This window comes from Oncorhynchus tshawytscha, linkage group LG05 (assembly GCF_018296145.1).
Source record: "Oncorhynchus tshawytscha isolate Ot180627B linkage group LG05, Otsh_v2.0, whole genome shotgun sequence".
NCBI lineage: Eukaryota > Metazoa > Chordata > Actinopteri > Salmoniformes > Salmonidae > Oncorhynchus > Oncorhynchus tshawytscha.
This window is the reverse complement of record NC_056433.1, coordinates 9,851,909-9,877,148: the sequence shown is the minus strand read 5'-3', so window position 1 is coordinate 9,877,148 and position 25,240 is coordinate 9,851,909. Positions and strand designations below refer to the sequence as shown.

General features: G+C 45.6%; 1 protein-coding gene across 15 annotated transcripts in view; it reads right to left on the bottom strand.

The window, feature by feature from the left end:
* Positions 1-25,240, bottom strand: part of LOC112249826 (MAP/microtubule affinity-regulating kinase 3-like) — a 117,736-nt gene that overhangs the window by 40,687 nt on the left and 51,809 nt on the right. For all 15 annotated transcript variants that reach the window (XR_006083343.1, XM_042321441.1, XM_042321437.1 and 12 more), the window contains exons 4-7: positions 17,812-17,860; positions 3,761-3,826; positions 2,991-3,061; positions 154-210 (exon numbers count right to left, since the gene is read on the bottom strand). Coding sequence is in view for 14 of the 15 variants with exons in the window: in XM_042321441.1 (XP_042177375.1) it covers positions 154-210; positions 2,991-3,061; positions 3,761-3,826; positions 17,812-17,860 (243 nt within the window). In the remaining variant the exon portion in view is untranslated. The remainder of the gene's footprint in view (positions 1-153; positions 211-2,990; positions 3,062-3,760; positions 3,827-17,811; positions 17,861-25,240) is intronic.

The window sequence follows — 25,240 nt, the reverse complement described above, 5'->3', positions numbered from 1 at the left end:
TAATTATAATCCACATAATAACTCAAATTTCCTGTTGCTGCTGGATCAGTGTCCTGCTGTAGCAAACTGGCTCCAATTAAGATCCTACATGTGTGTGTGTGTGTGTGTGTGTGTGTGTGTGTGTGTGTGTGTGTGTAATAAAGCCTTCATTACCTTCAGGTCTCTGTGTACAATGTGTTTCTGATGGCAGTACTGTACAGCTGACACAATCTGGAAAGGAATGGACCAAAACCATACAATTACAAGTTAGAACATATTATTAGACAGTTGTACGATGACGTTTTAGAAGGTCTTCTTAAAGGGACAACTAGACAAGGCAGTCCTTGACATCTCAGAGTTTGACACATGGCAGAGGAGCTTGGGGTTCAGAAAGTGTGTCTGTGTGTCTCTGTGTGTGTGGGCAATTAACAACATCCAACCGCAGCACCTACATCTCTCAGAACTCCATTGATTGGACAACAGGGATGTGCTTGGGGCTAGAACAGTGTGTGTGTGTGTGTGTGTGTGTGCGTGCGTGCGTGCCAGATCTGGTGGAGTTCCCATCTAGGTAAGCAGGGACTGATAGGAACAGAATTAGCTATTCACTGATTACAGTCAATAACATACATTGATTGTTATTTTTGTAGTTATAAAGTAGCTATCTACTGGGGTAATACATTTTTGCAGTCTCCTAATGGGGTAATACATTTTTGCAGTCTCCTAATGGGGTAATATATTTCTGCAGTCTCCTAATGGGGTAATATATTTCTGCAGTCTCCTAATGGGGTAATATATTTCTGCAGTCTCCTAATGGGGTAATATATTTCTGCAGTCTCCTAACGGGGTAATATATTTCTGCAGTCTCCTAATGGGATAATACATTTTTGCAGTCTCCTAACGGGGTAATATATTTCTGCAGTCTCCTAATGGGGTAATATATTTCTGCAGTCTCCTAACGGGGTAATATATTTCTGCAGTCTCCTAATGGGGTAATATATTTCTGCAGTCTCCTAACGGGGTAATATATTTCTGCAGTCTCCTAATGGGGTAATATATTTCTGCAGTCTCCTAATGGGATAATAAATTTCTGCAGTCTCCTAATGGGATAATACATTTCTGCAGTCTCCTAATGGGGTAATATATTTCTGCAGTCTCCTAATGGGGTAATATATTTCTGCAGTCTCCTAATGGGATAATACATTTCTGCAGTCTCCTAATGGGGTAATATATTTCTGCAGTCTCCTAATGGGGTAATATATTTCTGCAGTCTCCTAATGGGGTAATATATTTCTGCAGTCTCCTAATGGGGTAATACATTTCTGCAGTCTCCTAATGGGGTAATATATTTCTGCAGTCTCCTAATGGGGTAATATATTTCTGCAGTCTCCTAATGGGGTAATATATTTCTGCAGTCTCCTAATGGGGTAATACATTTTTGCAGTCTCCTAATGGGGTAATACATTTTTGCAGTCTCCTAATGGGGTAATATATTTCTGCAGTCTCCTAATGGGGTAATATATTTCTGCAGTCTCCTAATGGGGTAATATATTTCTGCAGTCTCCTAATTCTTTGTTTTGTTGACAGTCATTTTTGCCTTGTTCTCAATTAATAACAGGCCTACTGGTCAATGTGAAGTTATAACCTCCCCTTTCCTTTTGCAAATATCCTCTATCAAGTATCATAGTTAGTTGGAAACACTGACCAATGAGCTCTACGTTTGACAGTGTTAGTTGGAAACACCGACCAATGAGCTCTACGTTTGACAGTTAGTTGGAAACACTGACCAATGAGCTCTACGTTTGACAGTGTTAGTTGGAAACACTGACCAATGAGCTCTACGTTTGACAGTGTTAGTTGGAAACACTGACCAATGAGCTCTACGTTTGACAGTGTTAGTTGGAAACACTGACCAATGAGCTCTACGTTTGACAGTGTTAGTTGGAAACACTGACCAATGAGCTCTACGTTTGACAGTGTTAGTTGGAAACACTGACCAATGAGCTCTACGTTTGACAGTGTTAGTTGGAAACACTGACCAATGAGCTCTACGTTTGACAGTGTTAGTTGGAAACACTGACCAATGAGCTCTACGTTTGACAGTGTTAGTTGGAAACACTGACCAATGAGCTGGAAACACTGACCAATGAGTTTGACGTTTGACAGTGTTAGTTGGAAACACTGACCAATGAGCTCTACGTTTGACAGTGTTAGTTGGAAACACTGACCAATGAGCTCTACGTTTGACAGTGTTAGTTGGAAACACTGACCAATGAGCTCTACGTTTGACAGTGTTAGTTGGAAACACTGACCAATGAGCTCTACGTTTGACAGTGTTAGTTGGAAACACTGACCAATGAGCTCTACGTTTGACAGTGTTAGTTGGAAACACTGACCAATGAGCTCTACGTTTGACAGTGTTAGTTGGAAACACTGACCAATGAGCTCTACGTTTGACAGTGTTAGTTGGAAACACTGACCAATGAGCTCTACGTTTGACAGTGTTAGTTGGAAACACTGACCAATGAGCTCTACGTTTGACAGTGTTAGTTGGAAACACTGACCAATGAGCTCTACGTTTGACAGTGTTAGTTGGAAACACTGACCAATGAGCTCTACGTTTGACAGTGTTAGTTGGAAACACTGACCAATGAGCTCTACGTTTGACAGTGTTAGTTGGAAACACTGACCAATGAGCTCTACGTTTGACAGTGTTAGTTGGAAACACTGACCAATGAGCTCTACGTTTGCTGCCTTCTCTGTTGCTGATAATGCAGCTCTCGTCCACTGGCAGAACTTATGTAGGCTATATAGGTCTTAGGGTAGTGTTGGCCAAGCGAATTGGTTGTTCCTCGCAGGGCTCAGTCCTGCCAAGTCGGCTGGCTTGAAAGTCTGTGTGTGTGTGTGTGTGTGTGTGTGTGTGTGTCTGTGACACCCAGCCAGGGTGTCTTTGAACATGGTGTGTCTTAGTGTGTGTGTGCGTGTGTAGGGCTGAATCCAGTTCACTGCGGTACCTGTCTAAATTTAGCCCTGGCCTCCTTCTCCTTCATCCTCCCATGTGCTACGAGGTAGTCAAAGACCTCCCCTGGAAGGAGAAAGGGGGAAGGGGGGCGAGAGGGAGGAGAGATAGAGGTGGGTAGGGAGAGAGAGAGAGAGAGAGAGAGAGAGAGAGAGAGAGAGAGAGAGAGAGAGAGAGAGAGAGAGAGAGAAAGAAAGGGGGAGAGAAAAAGAGAAACAGAGAGAGAGGGGGGAGAGAGAGGGAGAAAGAGAGAGAGAAAAAGGGGGGATGGAGAGGGACAGAGAGAAAGAGGGAGGAGAGAGGCATAGAGAGTTTAAGTTAAACTTTGACTGAATGGAGACACGCCACAACTTTCTCTCAGTCCTCCAAATTAAATGTAAAGTCATATGTCTGAAAGCATAAATTGCTAGTTAGGCAGCCTCATTTGTCCTAGGTAAGGCAACATTATGCCTTATTATACAGTACTATATAAATAGCAGGAGGCAGACCAAACGTCCTCCTGGAGAGCTACTGGTTATGCTGTCTTTTTCTGCAGCCCTGACCTCTGATTCTACTAAACAGGCCTGAAGCAGGTGTGTTAGCACAGGATAGCACCTTGTAGCTCTTCAAGAGGAGGGTGGCATACTATAATAGTAGAACCAGGATGATAATACTTGTATTTAATATTCATGAGCTTTCATGCATTATGCTCAAAGCATATTATAAATATTATAGTGTACTCTGTACTACACTATTTACCGTACCTCATATTACTAAGTAACTTACCTCCACTGGCATATTCCATCACGAGGTAGAGAGTCTTCTCAGTCTCTATCACCTCAAACAGTTTCACTGTGGAAGGTAGAGAGAGAGAGGGAGAGGGAGAGGAGAGAGGGAGAGGGAGAGAGGGAGAGAGGGAAAGAGAGCGAGAGAGAGAGAGGGAGGGGGAGAGAGAGAGAGGGAGGGAGCGGGAGAGAGAGAGAGAGAGAGAGGGAGAGGGAGGGAGAGGGGGAGAAAGAGAAAGGGAGAGAGGCAGAGAGAGAGAGAGAGAGAGAGAGGGGGAGGGAGAGAGAGAGGGGGAGGGGAGAGAGGGGGAGGGAGAGAGGGGGAGAAAGAGAAAGGGAGAGAGGCAGAGAGAGAGAGAGAGAGAGAGAGAGAGAGAGGGAGAGAGGGAGAGGGAGAGGGAGAGAGAGAGAGAGAGAGAGGGAGAGAGAGAGAGGGAGAGAGGGGGAGAAAGAGAAAGGGACAGAGGCAGAGAGAGAGAGAGAGAGAGAGAGGGAGAGAGAGAGAGAAAGAGTAAGAGAGAGTTATTTCACTTTTGTTTATTATCTATTTCACTTGCTTTGGCAATGTAAATATACAGTATGTTTTCCATGCCAATGAATTGAATTGATATTAGCCAGGTTGCCTCAGGACAGAATAGGTGCAGTAGTGCTGGCTGTTCTGTTCCCAGGATGCAGTCACATGAGACAGACAGACAGGCCTGAGGGCCAGAGACAGACAGACAGGCCTGGGGGCCAGAGACAGACAGACAGGCCTGAGGGCCAGAGACAGACAGGCAGGCCTGAGGGCCAGAGACAGACAGGCAGGCCTGAGGGCCAGAGACAGACAGACAGGCCTGAGGGCCAGAGACAGACAGACAGGCCTGAGGGCCAGAGACAGACAGACAGACAGACACAGACAGACAGACAGACCAGAGACAGACAGACAGGCCTGAGGGCCAGAGACAGACGGACAGGACTGAGGGCCAGAGACAGACGGACAGACAGACAGGCCTGAGGGCCAGAGACAGACAGACAGGCCTGAGGGCCAGAGACAGACAGACAGGCCTGAGGGCCAGAGACAGACAGACAGACAGGCCTGAGGGCCAGAGACAGACACAGACAGACAGACAGACCAGAGACAGACAGGCCTGAGGGCCAGAGACAGACGGACAGGCCTGAGGGCCAGAGACAGACAGACAGGCCTGAGGGCCAGAGACAGACAGACAGGCCTGAGGGCCAGAGACAGACAGACAGGCCTGAGGGCCAGAGACAGACAGACAGGCCTGAGGGCCAGAGACAGACAGACAGACAGACAGACAGGCTTGAGGGCCAGAGACAGACAGACAGGCCTGAGGGCCAGAGACAGACAGACAGACAGGCCTGAGGGCCAGAGACAGACAGACAGACAGACAGACAGACAGACAGACAGACAGACAGACAGACAGACAGAGACAGACAGTCTACCATAGCAGCTCACTGCAACTCTGCTGCTGCAGCCTAGAGCCCACAATCACCACCTGAGTAGATAACTCAGCTTGCGTGTATGCGTGTGTGTGTATGTATGCGTGTGTGTGTATGCGTGTGTGTGTGTATGCGTGTGTGCATGTGTGACTAGACACAAAGCACTAGGCTGAAGGAATGTAACTGTGAAATCAAAGCCTAAGGTGGAAAAGCCCCGTAATAGCAGGCTAAAGCTCGCTTTCTGAATCACTGTCTGTTTCACTGTCTATCTGCGGGCGTGTTCCAGAACACACTCATTTTGCAGGGTAAGGATAGCTGCTAGACTATATTGACATTGGGTACCTGAGACAATAAAAACTTCTGCGGATCTGCACAGAATTTATGTTCAGTGTCTGTTAACTTTCCGACTCTTTCTTAACTGATCAATAAGCCCTTGATTGGACAAAACAGGAGTGTTGGGGACAAAAAAACACAACACTGCACTCCTTGAGTTTCCACACCAAGAATAGAAACCTTGCTATATTACACTATTGAAAATTCAATTTGGCCTGAAATTCACCTTGCTACTCTTAGCAAATTTTGGCATCATCTGAACGTTGTATGCATCTGCTGGCTTAAAATGTTGCTTTGGGCTACTTTGTATCCCACCGAAGAAATTGTCTAGGGGAGAAACGCTGCAGATTTTCCAAACATATGTTGTCGGGCCCTATAAAATCCGTATTGCGAAGAACGCAGACGAAATCAAGGAATCCAAACATTAAAACAGAACTCAACAATATCCAAAAATGTATCAACATTTGTAGGAAATCAACTAAATCTATTGAATTTAGTAGAAAATGCATTAATTTGCCCGAGTGAGACATGAACATGAAGTGAGACATGAACATAAAGTGAGACATGAACATGAAGTGAGACATGAACATAAAGTGAGACATGAACATAAAGTGAGACATGAACATAAAGTGAGACATGAACATAAAGTGAGACATGAACATAAAGTGAGACATGAACATAAAGTGAGACATGAACATGAAGTGAGACATGAACATAAAGTGAGACATGAACATAAAGTGAGACATGAACATGAAGTGAGACATGAACATAAAGTGAGACATGAGACATGAACAGGAAGTGAGACATGAGACATGAACAGGAAGTGAGACATGAACAGGAAGTGAGACATGAGACATGAACAGGAAGTGAGACATGAGACATGAACAGGAAGTGAGACATGAACAGGAAGTGAGACATGAGACATGAACAGGAAGTGAGACATGAGACATGAACAGGAAGTGAGACATGAACAGGAAGTGAGACATGAACAGGAAGTGAGACATGAACATGAAGTGAGACATGAACATAAAGTGAGACATGAACATGAAGTGAGACATGAACATAAAGTGAGACATGAGACATGAACAGGAAGTGAGACATGAGACATGAACAGGAAGTGAGACATGAACAGGAAGTGAGACATGAACAGGAAGTGAGACATGAACAGGAAGTGAGACATGAACAGGAAGTGAGACATGAACAGGAAGTGAGACATGAACAGGAAGTGAGACGTGAACATAAAGTGAGACATGAACATAAAGTGAGACATGAACATGAAGTGAGACATGAACATAAAGAGAGACATGAGACATGAACAGGAAGTGAGACATGAGACATGAACAGGAAGTGAGTCTTGAACAGGAAGTGAGACTTGAACAGGAAGTGAGACATGAACAGGAAGTGAGATATGAACATGAAGTGAGACATGAACATGAAGTGAGACATGAACAGGAAGTGAGATATGAACATGAAGTGAGACATGAACATGAAGTGAGACATGAACATGAAGTGAGACATGAACATGAAGTGAGACATGAAACATGAAGTGAGACATGAACATGAAGTGAGACATGAGACATGAAGTGAGACATGAACACAATGCATCAGTGATTTGTATTTTTATGCAACTTTCTGAAACGGCACAGGAATTCCCGTCTGTGCGCATGTCTATACTTTGTGTAGCCGTTAACGATGATGCTAACGATAACCTGTTTTTTTCTAAATACCTCAATTAAAATGTTAACTTCAAAGTATCGTGACAGAACGATTTCATCATTATTTGAATCAATCCAGTGGCCATTTGTTTTGCAAACTCCGCCGTAACCAAACAACGGTCTCTTCCTGTGAGCACTTGCATTAAAAGGGTAACTGCACCCAAAAATAGAATTTTCTTACATTTTCCCAGACCTCAAAAATGGTCTCCTGATGTGGTTTAAACATTGTTGTGGACTTAAAACATCAAATTTTATTGTTTTGTTTCCCAACCCATTTTTTAAAAATGTGATTTTGAGAGGGAAAACCTGAAACGTTGAACAACAAAATGGAGGAAAAAATGGAATCAGGCAAACAAAATAAAACCGATTTTAGAGGTTTCATGTTGGTGCAGCCACATGCTGTTCTGAAATGAGACCACAGTCTCGGTCTCTCTCCCCCTCAGTCTTCTTCAGTCTGACTCCCTCTATTCCCTCGCTCTTTCCCTGTCGGTATCATTTAGTCTTGTATCTCTCCCTCCATCTTGCTCTCTCCTTCAGTTGGTCTCCATCAGTCTTTCTCTTCATCACCCTCCCTATCTCCCTCCTTCTGCACTGACCTACCTGGGTTTTGGGAGCGAGGGAGTGAGAAAGTGGGTCAGCAGAAGAGTGGAAGTTGAGCGTGAGAAGCACCAACAGAAAAAAGGAAAACAGTCTCTTCCCCCAGGCCTAACCAGACGATCGCCAACCATGTCCCGTAAAATGTAGACCACCCAAAAGCTACACTTCGGAATTAAGGAAGCCAAACAGCAGTACAAAGTCAGGCTGGAGCAACAGTTCTCCAGCAACGACTGCTGCTGCCTGCTCGACTGCTCGTCTGAAATTACTAAAAACAAATGAGGAACTACAAACCAAAAGCTCCCCCGATGTCAGACGACCCCCTCACTGCTGAATAAAATAAACCAGTTTTACTGCAGCTTTGACTCACAAACGCCCATCCATCACCAGGACAACACCCCTCCCTTCCTCTCTAGGCACCTCTATCCATCTGCCATCCCAGGAAGCCCCCACCCATGGTCATCACAGAGCAGGAGGTCAACAGACTCTTTAGGAAACAGAACACCAGGAAGGCTGCTGCATCAGACAAGGTCTCTCCAGCCACACTTAAGCACTCTTAACCAACTCTCTCATGTTTCTGTGAAAATATTCAACCAATCACTAGAGCAATGCACTGTTCAAATCAAATTGTATTGTCACATGCGGCCAAATTCACCTTACAGTGAAATGCTTACTGACAAGCCCTTAACCAACACTGCAGTTTTAAGAAACGGTTCCTGCCTGTTTAAAATCCTCCATTATGGTTCTAGTCCCGAAAAAAGGTGTCCTGCTTGAACGACTACCTCAACCCACTGCAGTTCGCCTACAGAGTTGACGCGGTCAACTTGGTCCTACACTGCATCCTCAAACACCTTGATAACCCAACTAATGTGTAAAGATATTATTCTTCACGTCTGTGTGCATGTGTGTACCATTTTAAGTCTTTAGCGACGTGGACACAGAGGAAATTTAAGCTCTAGACCGACTCCACTGCAGCCCCATCAATGTGGATGGTAGCGTGTTTGTCACCCATTTCTTGTAGTCCACGATCAGCTCCTTGGTCTTGCTAACGTTGTGGTTGTTGTTCCGGCACCACACTGCAAGGTCACTGACCTCCTCCCTGTAGGCTGTCTCCTCGATGCCGGTGATCAGGCCTATCACCGTTGTGTCGTCAGCAAACTTGATGATGGTGTTGGAGTAATGCGTGACCACGCAGTCATGGGTGAACAGGAAGTACAGGAGGGGAATAAGCACATATCCCTGTCAGGCCCCCATGTTGTAGGTGGGCATGGCAGAGGTGATGTTGCCTAACCTCACCACCTGGGGTAGGCCCGTCAGGAAGTCCATCATACAGTTGCAGAGGGAGGTGTTCAGTCCCAGGGTGCTAAGTTTGGTGACGAGCTTGGAGGGGATAATGGTGTTGAACGCTGAGCTGTAGTCAACGAACAGCATTCTCGCATAGGTATTGCTCTTATCTAGGTGGGTAAGGGACACATGAAGTGCAATTTAGATTGCGTCGTATGCGGTATGCAAATTGGTGTGGGTCTAGAGTTTCTGGGATAATGGAGTTGATGTGTGCCATAACCAGCATTTCAAAGGACTTTATAATTACAGAAGTGAGTGCTACAGGGCGGTAGTCATTGTGGCCTGAAGCCATAGAGTTGTTGGGAACAGGAATGATGGTGGTCATCTTAAAACAGGGGGATTACAGACCGGGACAAGGAGAGGTTGAAAATGACTGTGAATATACCTGCCAGCTGTTCTGCGCATGTTCTAAAAATGCGCCCTGGAATACAGTCGGGCCCTGCGGTCTTGCGGGTGATTAAAGACCTTACGTCAGCCTCAGAGAGCGAGATCACCCAGACTGTCCTCACACCCAGAATTCACACCCGACCATCACACCCATTCGATGTTGTTATTGTCGAAGCGTGCATAAAGGTTTGTCTGGTAGAGAGGCATCATTGGGCAGATCACTGGGTCTTCCTTTGTAAGCTGTAATGGACTGTAGCCCCTGCTACATGCGGTGTGCATCTGAGGCTGTGTAATATGATTCCACCTTATTCCTATTATTGTCCTTTTGCTAGTTTCTTGACTCTGCAGGTTCGTAAAAGGACTTCTTGTATTTGTTCTTGTCCTTAGCCGTAGCCTCAGGGTTGTCTACGATAGCCTCGTGAGAGGTAGTCCTGTCCTTAGCCGTAGCCTCAGGGTTGTCTGCGATAGCCTCGTGAGAGGTAGTCCTGTCCTTAGCCGTAGCCTCAGGGTTGTCTGCGATAGCCTCGTGAGAGGTAGTCCTGTCCTTTGCCGTAGCCTCAGGGTTGTCTGCGATAGCCTCGTGAGACGTAGTCCTGTCCTTAGCCGTAGCCTCAGGGTTGTCTGCGATAGCCTCGTGAGAAGTAGTCCTGTCCTTAGCCGTAGCCTCAGGGTTGTCTGCGATAGCCTCGTGAGAGGTAGTCCTGTCCTTAGCCGTAGCCTCAGGGTTGTCTGCGATAGCCTGTGAGAGGTAGTCCTGTCCTTAGCCGTAGCCTCAGGGTTGTCTGCGATAGCCTCGTGAGAGGTAGTCCTGTCCTTAGCCGTAGCCTCAGGGTTGTCTGCGATAGCCTCGTGAGAGGTAGTCCTGTCCTTAGCCGTAGCCTCAGGGTTGTCTGCGATAGCCTCGTGAGAAGTAGTCCTGTCCTTAGCCGTAGCCTCAGGGTTGTCTGCGATAGCCTCGTGAGAGGTAGTCCTGTCCTTAGCCGTAGCCTCAGGGTTGTCTGCGATAGCCTCGTGAGAGGTAGTCCTGTCCTTAGCCGTAGCCTCAGGGTTGTCTGCGATAGCCTTGTGAGATGTAGTCCTGTCCTTAGCCGTAGCCTCAGGGTTGTCTGCGATAGCCTCGCGAGTAGTAGTCCTGTCCTTAGCCGTAGCCTCAGGGTTGTCTGCGATAGCCTCGCGAGTAGTAGTCCTGTCCTTAGCCGTAGCCTCAGGGTTGTCTGCGCCAACCTCTTTTTGATTTGGGAAGCTTTTCGACTCACGCAGACACGGTCGCCAGTTGTTTCCTCTGACACATTGGTGCGAACGGCTACCGGGTTAAGCGAGCAGTGTGTCACGACCCTGCGGCTTGGCAGCGTCGTGTTTCGTGGGGAAGCATGGCTCTCGACCTTCGCCTCTCCCGAGTCCGTACGGGAGTTGCAGAGATGGGACAAGACTAACTACCAATGGGATATCACAAAACTGGAGAGAAAAAGGGGTAAAAAGTCATTTAAAAAATAAAAGTGAAATCAAAAATGATAGCGGATGCATTGTGAAATTCAAGTAAAAACGCCATCTTTTGTCGAGTGGTGACATTCTCATTCCCAACTTTCCCAACTCATTCCCAACTTTTCATGGGTAGGAATTCCCCCCTTATTGTCCCAGACTGTTCTCATTCTCTCGCTTCCTCTCTCTTACACTCACACACACCCTCTCTCACAGACACACACACTCTCTCTCACAGACACACACACTCTCTCTCACAGACACACACACTCTCTCTCACAGACACACACACACACACACACACACACACAGTGTGTCTGTCGTGTGCGTTGTGGTGTGTGTTGTGGTGGTGGGGCACATGAGAGGGGGAACAGAGGGGACCTGCTAGATGATCGCCAGGGCTTAATGACACACACACACACACAAAGAGTGACACAAACAGCCTTTTGTACCCCGAGGAAGAAGGTCGCTGTGTGTGTGTGTGTGTGTGTGTGTGTGTGTGTGTGTGTGTGTGTGTGTGTGTGTGTGTGTGTGTGAGAGAGAGAGAGGAAATGGGAACACTGGATAAAGGGGGATTTCCGACCTAGGGATTAGAATAAAGTTGGGGGATGGGGGTGTCACTACTCAGGAGAGGAATTCCCAAACATGGGACAAGGGAGAAGGGGAAGAGAACTGGATGGCTGCTGCCATTTCTACAGGGAATGAGTCCATTCATTCAAGAGATGAAAGAAATTCCTAATTGAAAGTGAAGGTACCATTTACACTTTGTTAAAATATGCTAGGAAAGTGTAAAACTGGAGATGTAAACAATCTGGAAGCACCTTGTGAAAATTGGGAGGCATGAAACCGTCATATGTTCATGTACTGTATGTTGTTTTTCATATCTGCACTCCTGCCTAAATAATTGCATATTGACCTTATGGGATACATAAAAAAAAAATTTTAAAAAATTTTAAGAGAGTAAGTTTAAAATGTTAATTGTTTTGCCCTATAGTAAACTAAGTAGTTGGTTAGCTACTGTAGCTACAGTTATTTACATTTCACTAAGTTAGTTTGCTAGCTAGCTGGAGTAATTCAACTAAGTTAGCTTGCAGGGCTAGCTAGCTAGAGTTATTTGCCTGTATTCACATACTTAAATGTGAATAACCCGAACTAACTAGATTACCAAGCAAATATAAATGAATAACTCTGGCTAGTTAGTCCTACAAGCTAACTAAGTGCAAATTAATAGCTAGAGTAACTCAACTAAGTTAGCTAGCTAGAGTTATTCACATTTATATTCACTTGCTAAGCTAGTTAGCTAAAGTTATTCACATTTAAGTAAGCTTCCTAATATGCTGGGATGGTATCCAGATTGTCGATTATTCATTCTGACCTTGTGCCATACCGGGATATTCGGTAATACCGGCATTAAACACACAGGGCGCTCTTCAAATTCCACTGATAGCATTGCTAACCTTCGGGTTACATAGTAAAAAGTACAGGTAGAAAATTCACATAGAGAATTCGAACTAAATGCTAACGAGCACATTTAACATTTTATACAGACTCCGACCTAAACTATACTTGTAACTAAAAAACGCTACTCACAGTTTGCGGCTCGCACAAAACAAATATTAAACACCAAGGGTCTTGATCCAGGAGTGAATTCTCTGCTGTTACGAAGTGAATGTTTGATTTTGGATTAAGCTAACCACTTAGCTGACTACCTACTAAATTAGCACATTTTAGACAGTTAAATTAATAGTTATAAGATATCTAGCTGGCAAACATTTAGTTGTGAATTCCATACTGTAACTAGATCACCTGGCGCTTTCTGCACAACAGCGAGTGACTCACAAGGCTCCGGTCTCTCGTGCTTGTAAACAAACACCACGTGACTGGGGACTATCGGTAAATTGCATAATGAAACATTATGTGACAGGTAAAATGCAGAATGAAATCTTCTTTATCTCATAATGTATTGCACAAGTTTACTGCAGGTATTTACTTAAGAAGTAGCTACAAATAAATTTAAAAAACTTAAAGAAATTGTTTCAATGGTATTGAAAAACTATCCTGTGGTTTTTTCAAATAAATATACTGTATACTGTATTCAGCCCAAGCCTACTTGCTAAGCTAAAAAGATAGATTTACTCACATGTATGTAAAGTTAGGAAGGTCCTGCTCCTTAGGCTACAGTTGATAGCTAACTTGCATAATGCCTCCAAAAGTTATTGTACAAACACTGTGGCATTACTGTCATGAAAGAAAAGCTGTGCTCCTCTCGAAAGTGAAACAATAGATGGGACAAGTGAATGTGTCTACCTTCATCTAAATGTGTCTGGAGTAAATGCAGGCAGTCGTAGCCAGCCATGTATTAGGCTATTTATTAGACTATTTTGTTCATTATTGAATAGGACTAAGTAAGTGAATCATGTGCATTTTCATCTGCCAGGGTCATTTAACAATGTGTGTGAATGAGTGAAGGAACATAATGATGCACTCTGAGATGAGCTCTGAGTGACAGCTCAGTAATGAAGGAACATAATGATGAGCACTGAGTGACAGCTCAGTAATGAAGGAACATAATGATGAGCTCTGAGTGATAGCTCAGTAATGAAGGAACATAATGAAGGAACAGCTCAGTAATGAAGGAACATAATGATGAGCTCTGAGAGATAGCTCAGTAATGAAGGAACATAACGATGAGCTCTGAGAGATAGCTCAGTAATGAAGGAACATAATGATGAGCTCTGAGTGACAGCTCAGTAATGAAGGAACATAATGATGAGCTCTGAGTGACAGCTCAGTAATGAAGGAACATAACGATGAGCTCTGAGAGATAGCTCAGTAATGAAGGAACATAATGATGAGCTCTGAGTGACAGCAGTAATGAAGGAACATAACGATGAGCTCTGAGAGATAGCTCAGTAATGAAGGAACATAATGATGAGCTCTGAGTGACAGCTCAGTAATGAAGGAACATAATGATGAGCTCTGAGTGACAGCTCAGTAATGAAGGAACATAATGATGAGCTCTGAGTGACAGCTCAGTAATGAAGGAACATAATGATGAGCTCTGAGTGACAGCTCAGTAATGAAGGAACATAATGATGAGCTCTGAGTGACAGCTCAGTAATGAAGGAACATAACGATGAGCTCTGAGTGACAGCTCAGTAATGAAGGAACATAATGATGAGCTCTGAGTGACAGCTCAGTAATGAAGGAACATAACGATGAGCTCTGAGAGATAGCTCAGTAATGAAGGAACATAATGATGAGCTCTGAGAGATAGCTCAGTAATGAAGGAACATAATGATGAGCTCTGAGAGATAGCTCAGTAATGAAGGAACATAACGATGAGCTCTGAGAGATAGCTCAGTAATGAAGGAACATAATGATGAGCTCTGAGTGACAGCTCAGTAATGAAGGAACATAATGATGAGCTCTGAGTGACAGCTCAGTAATGAAGGAACATAATGATGAGCTCTGAGTGACAGCTCAGTAATGAAGGAACATAATGATGAGCTCTGAGTGATAGCTCAGTAATGAAGGAACATAACGATGAGCTCTGAGAGATAGCTCAGTAATGAAGGAACATAATGATGAGCTCTGAGTGACAGCTCAGTAATGAAGGAACATAATGATGAGCTCTGAGTGACAGCTCAGTAATGAAGGAACATAATGATGAGCTCTGAGTGACAGCTCAGTAATGAAGGAACATAATGATGAGCTCTGAGTGACAGCTCAGTAATGAAGGAACATAATGATGAGCTGAGAGATAGCTCAGTAATGAAGGAACATAATGATGAGCTCTGAGTGACAGCTCAGTAATGAAGGAACATAATGATGAGCACTGAGTGACAGCTCAGTAATGAAGGAACATAATGATGAGCTCTGAGATGAGCTCTGAGTGACAGCTCAGTAATGAAGGAACATAATGATGAGCTCTGAGTGACAGCTCAGTAATGAAGGAACATAATGATGAGCTCTGAGTGACAGCTCAGTAATGAAGGAACATAACGATGAGCTCTGAGAGATAGCTCAGTAATGAAGGAACATAATGATGAGCTCTGAGTGACAGCTCAGTAATGAAGGAACATAATGATGAGCTCTGAGTGACAGCTCAGTAATGAAGGAACATAATGATGAGCTCTGAGTGACAGCTCAGTAATGAAGGAACATAATGATGAGCTCTGAGTGACAGCTCAGTAATGAAGGAACATAATGATGAGCTGAGAGATAGCTCAGTAATGAAGGAACATAATGATGAGCTCTGAGTGACAGCTCAGTAATGAAGGAACATAATGATGAGCACTGAGTGACAGCTCAGTAATGAAGGAACATAATGATGAGCTCTGAGATGAGCTCTGAGTGACAGCTCAGTAATGAAGGAACATAATGATGAGCTCTGAGTGACAGCTCAGTAATGAAGGAACATAATGATGAGCTCTGAGTGACAGCTCAGTAATGAAGGAACATAATGATGAGCTCTGAGTGACAGCTCAGTAATGAAGGAACATAATGATGAGGTCTGAGAGATAGCTCAGTAATGAAGGAATATAACGATGAGCTCTAAGTGACAGCTCAGTAATGAAGGAACATAACGATGAGCTCAGTGACAGCTCAGTAATGAAGGAATATAACGATGAGCTCTGAGTGACAGCTCAGTAATGAAGGAACATAATGATGAGCACTGAGTGACAGCTCAGTAATGAAGGAACATAATGATGCACTCTGAGATGAGCTCTGAGTGACAGCTCAGTAATGAAGGAACATAATGATGAGCACTGAGTGACAGCTCAGTAATGAAGGAACATAATGATGAGCACTGAGTGACAGCTCAGTAATGAAGGAACATAATGATGAGCTCTGAGTGACAGCTCAGTAATGAAGGAACATAATGATGAGCTCTGAGTGACAGCTCAGTAATGAAGGAACATAATGATGAGCTCTGAGTGACAGCTCAGTAATGAAGGAACATAATGATGAGCTCTGAGTGACAGCTCAGTAATGAAGGAACATAATGATGAGCTCTGAGTGACAGCTCAGTAATGTGCTCTTGAGGCTCTACCAGTATTTAAAGCACACTTCCGGGTTTTCCAATCGCGAGTAAATCCGCTTATGAGTATGAATTGTGATAAAACGGAAACAATTACGAATATGACGACATTGGCACAACCCTAGTTCTGTACTCCCGAAGTTGTTGACTGTTTTTGTGCTTGCCAGTTAGCTAGCAGTTCTCAGCTGATAGCAGCCAATGGCTAGCAGTTTCTTACTGGCGATAAAAAACAAATGATTGCCATAAATGTTCTCTGAGTGATTACTGAATTATTTAATGTAACAAATCAGACATTAAACCTTGTAAACAATTAATAGTAAATCATGGTAACCTCATAAATAATTCATTTAGACCTGGCGCTTATTGAAACAGGTGTTTATGTGCTGACTGGTATGTATGTCAGATCAAATCGAATTCTATTTGTCACATGCGCCGAATACGACAGGTGTAAATCCCCCCCCCACACACTTCTAAAACCAAAGTTGCACCCCTGCCAGTACCCATCTATTTAAAGCCAATTAGGGTCCCAAGGGAAACACTGACCAACACTTTGGTTCTTACTCTGTCACAGCTAGCCCTAAATAAGCATTTCACTGTAAGGTACAACAATACCTGTTGTATTCGGCACATGTGACACATAAAATGTTATTTTATTTGATTGTGTGTCGTTACCCGGGTATTAAAAAGGGACAGGTGGCTATTCGAGACTCAGGAAATATTTTAAGTTTTACGGAAGTTGGTCTTAGCAAGCTGCTAATGTGCCAAAATGTTTTGTTTCAACCCCTAATGCTAATCGCTACTTAGCTAACTGGCATAGCGAAATCCACTGAGATAGGGAAAATGTTGCTAGCAAACCTTTGCTCTAATACAGGCTTGTACCAGTGGTAGATTATAATCAGCATTGTTTGTGCAACAGCTTGTTCATAAATCAGAGATGAAATGGCGAAAAATATTCTAAGATCTTTGTCTGAATGTACAGCCAGAACAGCTTCAATGCACCTTGGCATAGATTCTACAAGTGTTTGGAACTAAACTGAAAGTATGCAACACCATTCTTCCATGAGAAATGGCACAATCTGGTGTTTCACTGATGCTGGAAACCGCCGTCTCAGGCGTCGCTCCAGAATCTCCCATAAGAGTTCAATTGGGTTGAGCTCTAGTGACAGACAGCCGTGACATATGGTTTATATCGTTGTCATGCTCACCAAACAATTCAGTTACCGGAAATTGCATTTTTGTCCCCCCCGGTTTTATCATTGGAATGTGATACAAAACGAGGCAACGGTGTGCTTTAGGACCATGTGTGACGCCTCAGAGATGTCAGACAGGCTGTTCGGTGTGTTCATCCCACATGATAAAAAATAACAATACATTTTTTTTTAATTATGCCCCCTCCCACTTCTAAAACCAAAGTTGCACCCCTGCCAGTACCCATCTATTTAAAGCCAATTAGGGTCCCAAGGGAAACACTGACCAACACTTTGGTTCTTACTCTGTCACAACAATCTCTTTCTTTACTTTTTCATTCGTTGTCATGCCAAACAAAACTGCATTCCAAGTACCCACTGTATTCCAACCATAAAATTCCAACAGTTTATCCAAGTGTTTTGATCTATAAATCAAGTAAAAATCGCAATATATGGTACAAAAATCATATTGTGCAGCCCTAACTTTTCCCCAACAAGATGTAAGTCAGTATGTCAGTGACTCACTTACCAATGTTTGGATGGTTTAGAATCTTCATTATTCGGACTTCCCTGAAGAGCTGAAGACAGACAGAGAAAAGAAAGGACGTTTAGAAGCAGGAAACCATTCTCTCTCATCCAGACATTTTGATTTTTGTTTTATTTTTGTATTAACATTCATTTAACTAGGAAAGTCCGTTAAGAACAATTTCTTATTTACAGTGACAGCCTACCAAAAGGCAAAAGGCCTCCTGCGGGGACGGGTGCTGGGGTTAAAAATAAAAACAAAATAAAAATATAGGACAACAAATCACAACAAGAGAGGCACCACATCACTACATAAAGAGAGACTTAAGACAACAACATAGCATGGCAGGAACACATGAACACACAGCACGGTAGCAACACAACATGGCAGCAGTACAACATGGTAGCAGCACAACATGGTACAAACATTGTTTGGCACAGACAACAGCACAAAGGACAAGAAGGTAGAGACAATAATACATCACGCGAAGCAGCTACAACTGTCAGTTGAAGAACAGATACAAAGCTGGTTACATTCTGTTGTTGTGAGAGGGACCGTATACAGGCCAATACTGGACAGTAAAACTAAAGTACGTACTTTAAAGCAGGTTTCCACACATAGTCTCACAACACAAACACATATTACTTTTCCTATTGTTATTGGTTACTTCAAGTCTCTCTAAGCCATTGTACCGCCACAAAAACAATCACACACACAAGTTACTTCGACATGAACGAGAGAGAGCCTCCCAACTCTCCCAGACTATGACTTTCTGGGAAGTTTGCTAAACACTTCCTCTGCCTTTCTTTCCCTCTCCCTATTTTCATTTCCTCCCTCCCTCTTTCCCTCCTTCATGAAGGAGCAGGACAGTCGCTCACTCCTGTCTCTGGCCACTTTTATGCGATTGGCCCATGGGGGGTGCCCTGGGTAGTCCTTCCCTGTTCCTTCCTCCCTCCATCCATCTACAGGGCCTTCAGAAAGTATTTACACTCCTTGACGTTTTCCAAATGTTGTGTTACAACCTGAACTTAAAATGTATTAAATTGAGATTTTGCGTGTCACTGACCTACACACAATACCTCATAATGACATCACAATACCCCCTAATGACATCACAATAACCCATAATGACATCACAATACCCCATAATGTCAAAGTGGAGAAAAGTTTTTAGATTTTTTTGTACAAATTAATAAAACACTGAAAAGCTGAAATGTCTTGAGTGAATAAGTAGTCAACCATTTTGTTATGGCAAGCCTAAATAAATTCAGGAGTACAATATTTGCTTAACAAGTCACATAAGTTGCACGGACTCACTCTTTGTGCAATAATAGTGTTTAACATCCCTCAGTTGAGCAGTGAACTTCAAACACAGATTCAACCACAAAGACCAGGGAGGTTTTCCAATGCCTCACAGAGAAGGGCAGCTATTGATAGATAGCATGGTGTATCAATACACCCAGACACTACAAAGATACAGGCGTCCTTCTTAACACTAACACAGCCTGACCTTTCAGCCTATAAGTACCCGCTAGAAAACGTTGCCGGGAATCCCCTTCAGCAGATGCATCAGATACATATCAACCCACAAGGTGTGCAAACATAAGCACCAACTCTTGATAAATAGTGCAGAAACTATTGTAAAGGATAAATTGCATGAATAAATATTTGTGGAAATATATCAATTGTTTAGATAGAGTCAAGGATATGTTTTGTATAATTCTACAAATTCCTAGAATAAACGTAGGCCTATAGCGTATTTTAGTTTCCGTTACAATAAAAACATCAGTATACTGTATTTGATCAACTTTAATTGTAGATTCGATTAGTCATAGAGTTATATTAATGAATAAAGTCCAGTCACAGCTTCTTCTGACAAAGTAGAAAGGAAAAACATAATAATAATATTAATAATATAGGCAACCAGGTCACAGGTGAAATTTGCCATATTCCTAAACAAAAGTACCAGTGCATGAACAATTGTAAAGGATTAATCACATACATGTTTGTGGAAAAATGTTAATGACAAGATACAACCAACAAATTACTGTTTTTATATCAGACACTGTATTGTGCCCTTATACCTGTGTCTTTACGCATGAATCAATCTCAGCTTCGGGGCTTTGTGTGAGCAAGCCCCAAAAACAAAGATCTGTTGTACTGCACACAGTTTTCATGGGCCTTGTTTTGTGTGCACCTGCCGCAGGTGTGGCATAGTCTCTCCAAAGCCGTTGCGTGGCATGGTCTCTCAGAAGCCGTTGCGTGGCATGGTCTCTCAGAAGCCGTTGCGTGGCATGGTCTCTCAGAAGCCGTTGTGTGGCATGGTCTCTCAGAAGCCGTTGTGTGGCATGGTCTCTCAGAAGCCGTTGCGTGGCATGGTCTCTCAGAAGCCGTTGCGTGGCATGGTCTCTCAGAAGCCGTTGCGTGGCATGGTCTCTCCGAAGCCGTTGTGTGGCATGGTCTCTCCGAAGCCGTTGTGTGGCATGGTCTCTCAGAAGCCGTTGCGTGGCATGGTCTCTCAGAAGCCGTTGCGTGGCATGGTCTCTCTGAAGCCGTTGCGTGGCATGGTCTCTCGCCGTTGCGTGGCATGGTCTCTCTGAAGAAGTTGCGTGGCATGGTCTCTCTGAAGCCGTTGGCATGGCATCTCTCTGAAGCCGTTGCGTGGCATGGTCTCTCAGAAGCCGTTGTGTGGCATGGTCTCTCCGAAGCCGTTGCGTGGCATGGTCTCTCAGAAGCCGTTGCGTGGCATGGTCTCTCAGAAGCCGTTGTGTGGCATGGTCTCTCAGAAGCCGTTGCGTGGCATGGTCTCTCTGAAGCCGTTGCGTGGCATGGTCTCTCAGAAGCCGTTGTGTGGCATGGTCTCTCAGAAGCCGTTGCGTGGCATGGTCTCTCAGAAGCCGTTGCGTGGCATGGTCTCTCAGAAGCCGTTGTGTGGCATGGTCTCTCAGAAGCCGTTGCGTGGCATGGTCTCTCAGAAGCCGTTGCGTGGCATGGTCTCTCAGAAGCCGTTGCGTGGCATGGTCTCTCGAAGCCGTTGTGTGGCATGGTCTCTCCGAAGCCGTTGCGTGGCATGGTCTCTCAGAAGCCGTTGCGTGGCATGGTCTCTCTGAAGCCGTTGCGTGGCATGGTCTCTCTGAAGCCGTTGCGTGGCATGGTCTCTCTGAAGCCGTTGCGTGGCATGGTCTCTCTGAAGCCGTTGCGTGGCATGGTCTCTCAGAAGCCGTTGTGTGGCATGGTCTCTCCGAAGCCGTTGTGTGGCATGGTCTCTCAGAAGCCGTTGCGTGGCATGGTCTCTCAGAAGCCGTTGCGTGGCATGGTCTCTCTGAAGCCGTTGCGTGGCATGGTCTCTCTGAAGCCGTTGCGTGGCATGGTCTCTCTGAAGCCGTTGTGTGGCATGGTCTCTCTGAAGCCGTTGCGTGGCATGGTCTCTCAGAAGCCGTTGCGTGGCATGGTCTCTCAGAAGCCTTTGCGTGGAATGGTCTCTCAGCCGCCGTTGCGTGGCATGGTCTCTCAGAAGCCGTTGCGTGGCATGGTCTCTCAGAAGCCGTTGTGTGGCATGGTCTCTCAGAAGCCGTTGTGTGGCATGGTCTCTTAGAAGCCGTTGCGTGGCATGGTCTCTCAGAAGCCGTTGCGTGGCATGGTCTCTCAGAAGCCGTTGCGTGGCATGGTCTCTCAGAAGCCGTTGCGTGGCATGGTCTCTCAGAAGCCGTTGCGTGGAATGGTCTCTCAGCCGCCGTTGCGTGGCATGGTCTCTCAGAAGCCGTTGCGTGGCATGGTCTCTCAGAAGCCATTGTGTGGCATGGTCTCTCAGAAGCCGTTGTGTGGCATGGTCTCTTAGAAGCCGTTGCGTGGCATGGTCTCTCAGAAGCCGTTGCGTGGCATGGTCTCTCAGAAGCCGTTGCGTGGCATGGTCTCTCAGAAGCCGTTGTGTGGCATGGTCTCTTAGAAGCCGTTGCGTGGCATGGTCTCTTAGAAGCCGTTGCGTGGCATGGTCTCTCAGAAGCCGTTGTGTGGCATGGTCTCTTAGAAGCCGTTGCGTGGCATGGTCTCTCAGAAGCCGTTGCGTGGCATGGTCTCTCTGAAGCCGTTGTGTGGCATGGTCTCTCTGAAGCCATTGGGTGGCATGGTCTCTTAGAAGCTGTTGCGTGGCATGGTCTCTCTGAAGCCGTTGCGTGGCATGGTCTCTTAGAAGCCGTTGCGTGGCATGGTCTCTCTGAAGCCATTGTGTGGCATGGTCTCTCTGAAGCCATTGGGTGGCATGGTCTCTCTGAAGCCATTGGGTGGCATGGTCTCTCTGAAGCCATTGGGTGGCATGGTCTCTTAGAATCCGTTGCGTGGCATGGTCTCTTAGAAGCCGTTGTGTGGCATGGTCTCTCTGAAGCCATTGGGTGGCATGGTCTCTTAGAAGCCGTTGCGTGGCATGGTCTCTTAGAAGCCGTTGCGTGGCATGGTCTCTCTGAAGCCGTTGCGTGGCATGGTCTCTCTGAAGCCGTTGTGTGGCATGGTCTCTCTGAAGCCGTTGTGTGGCATGGTCTCTCTGAAGCCGTTGCGTGGCATGGTCTCTCTGAAGCCGTTGCGTGGCATGGTCTCTCTGAAGCCGTTGCGTGGCATGGTCTCTCTGAAGCCGTTGCGTGGCATGGTCTCTCTGAAGCCGTTGCGTGGCATGGTCTCTTAGAAGCCGTTGTGTGGCATGGTCTCTCTGAAGCCATTGGGTGGCATGGTCTCTTAGAAGCCGTTGCGTGGCATGGTCTCTTAGAAGCCGTTGCGTGGCATGGTCTCTCTGAAGCGTGGCATGGTCTCTCTGAAGCCGTTGTGTGGCATGGTCTCTCTGAAGCCGTTGTGTGGCATGGTCTCTCTGAAGCCGTTGCGTGGCATGGTCTCTTAGAAGCCGTTGCGTGGCATGGTCTCTCTGAAGCCGTTGCGTGGCATGGTCTCTCTGAAAAGGTCCACCCCATACCTATCAGACCAAAATGACTCCACATTCATGCTCTTTCCGCCGTAACCCTGCAGACATACAGTGGGGAGAACAAGTATTTGATACACTGCCGATTTTGCAGGTTTTCCTACTTACAAAGCATGTAGATCTGTAATGTTTATCATAGGTACACTTCAACTGTGAGAGACGGAATCTAAAACAAAAATTCAGAAAATCACATTGTATGATTTTAAGTAATTAATTTGCATTTTATTGCATGACATAAGTATTTGATCACCTATCAACCAGTAAGAATTCCGGCTCTCACAGACCTGTTAGTTTTTCTTTAAGAAGATCCCCTGTTCTCCACTCATTACCTGCATTAACCGCACCTGTTTGAACGCGTTACCTGTATAAAAGACACCTGTCCACACACTCAATCAAACAGACTCCAACCTCTGCACAATGGCCAAGACCAGAGAGCTGTGTAAGGACATCAGGGACAAAATTGTAGACCTGCACAAGGCTGGGATGGGCTACAGGACAATAGGCAAGCAGCTTGGTGAGAAGGCAACAACTGTTGGCGCAATTATTAGAAAATGGAAGAAGTTCAAGATGACGGTCAATCACCCTCGGTCTGGGGCTCCATGCAAGATCTCACCTTGTGGGGCATCAATGAGCATGAGGAAGGTGAGGGATCAGCCCAGAACTACACGGAAGGACCTGGTCAATGACCACAGTCTCAAAGAAAACCATTAGTAACACACTACGCCGTCATGGATTAAAATCCTGCAGCGCACACAAGGTCCCCCTGCTCAAGCCAGCACATGTCCAGGCCCGTCTGAAGTTTGCCAATGACCATCTTGATGATCCAGAGGAGGAATGGGAGAAGGTCATGTGGTCTGATGAGACAAAAATAGAGCTTTTTGGTCTAAACTCCACTCGCCGTGTTTGGAGGAAGAAGAAGGATGAGTACAACCCCAAGAACACCAAACCAACCGTGAATCATGAAGGTGGAAACATCATTCTTTGGGGATGCTTTTCTGCAAATGGGACAGGACGACTGCACCGTATTGAGGGGAGGATGGATGGGGCCATGTATCGCGAGATCTTGGCCAACAACCTCCTTCCTTCAGTAAGAGCATTGAAGACGGGTCGTGGCTGGGTCTTCTAGCATGACAACGACCCGAAACACACAGCCAGGGCAACTAAGGAGTGGCTCCGTAAGAAGCATCAAACCTGGTCAAGAACTACAGGAAACGTATGATCTCTTTAATTGCAAAGGTTTCTGTACCAAATATTAAGTTCTGCTTTTCTGATGTATCAAATACTTATGTCATGCAATAAAATGCAAATTAATTACTTAAAAATCATACAATGTGATTTTCTGGATTTTTGTTTTAGATTCCGTCTCTCACAGTTGAAGTGTACCTATGATAAAAAATACAGACCTCTACATGCTTTGTAAGTAGAAAAACCTGCAAAATCAGCAGTGTATCAAATATTTGCTCTCCCCACTGTACAAGAGTGCAATAAATGCTTTGAGTTCATCCATAGACATGTCTCAAGTACTGTTTCCTTTTCTGTGCGCATGAGCAACAGTACAGTCTCTGATGTGCTGCAACTTCTACATGTCAAACTCGTCACTCTTTTCTACCCAAACCGCGCCATCCCTCCCAGACTCCTGTCTCACCATGCCATCCCTCCGACTCCTGTCTCACCATGGCATCCCTCCGACTCCTGTCTCACCATGCCATCCCTCCTAGACTCCTGTCTCACCATGCCATCCCTCCCAGACTCCTGTCTCACCATGCCATCCCTCCCTCCCAGACTCCTGTCTCACCATGCCATCCCTCCCAGACTCCTGTCTCCCCATGCCATCCCTCCCAGACTCCTGTCTCACCGTGGCATCCCTCCCAGACTCCTGTCTCCCCATGCCATCCCTCCCAGACTCCTGTCTCACCATGCCATCCCTCCCAGACTCCTGTCTCCCCATGCCATCCCTCCCAGACTCCTGTCTCACCGTGGCATCCCTCCCAGACTCCTGTCTCCCCATGCCATCCCTCCCAGACTCCTGTCTCACCATGCCCATCCCTCCCAGACTCCTGTCTCCCCATGCCATCCCTCCCAGACTCCTGTCTCCCCATGCCATCCCTCCCAGACTCCTGTCTCACCATGCCATCCCTCCCAGACTCCTGTCTCACCATGCCATCCCTCCTAGACTCCTGTCTCACCATGGCATCCCTCCCAGACTCCTGTCTCACCATGCCATCCCTCCCAGACTCCTGTCTCCCCATGCCATCCCTCCCAGACTCCTGTCTCACCATGGCATCCCTCCGACTCCTGTCTCACCATGGCATCCCTCCCAGACTCCTGTCTCACCATGGCATCCCTCCCAGACTCCTGTCTCACCATGGCATCCCTCCCAGACTCCTGTCTCACCATGGCATCCCTCCCAGACTCCTGTCTCACCATGGCATCCCTCCCAGACTCCTGTCTCACCATGCCATCCCTCCT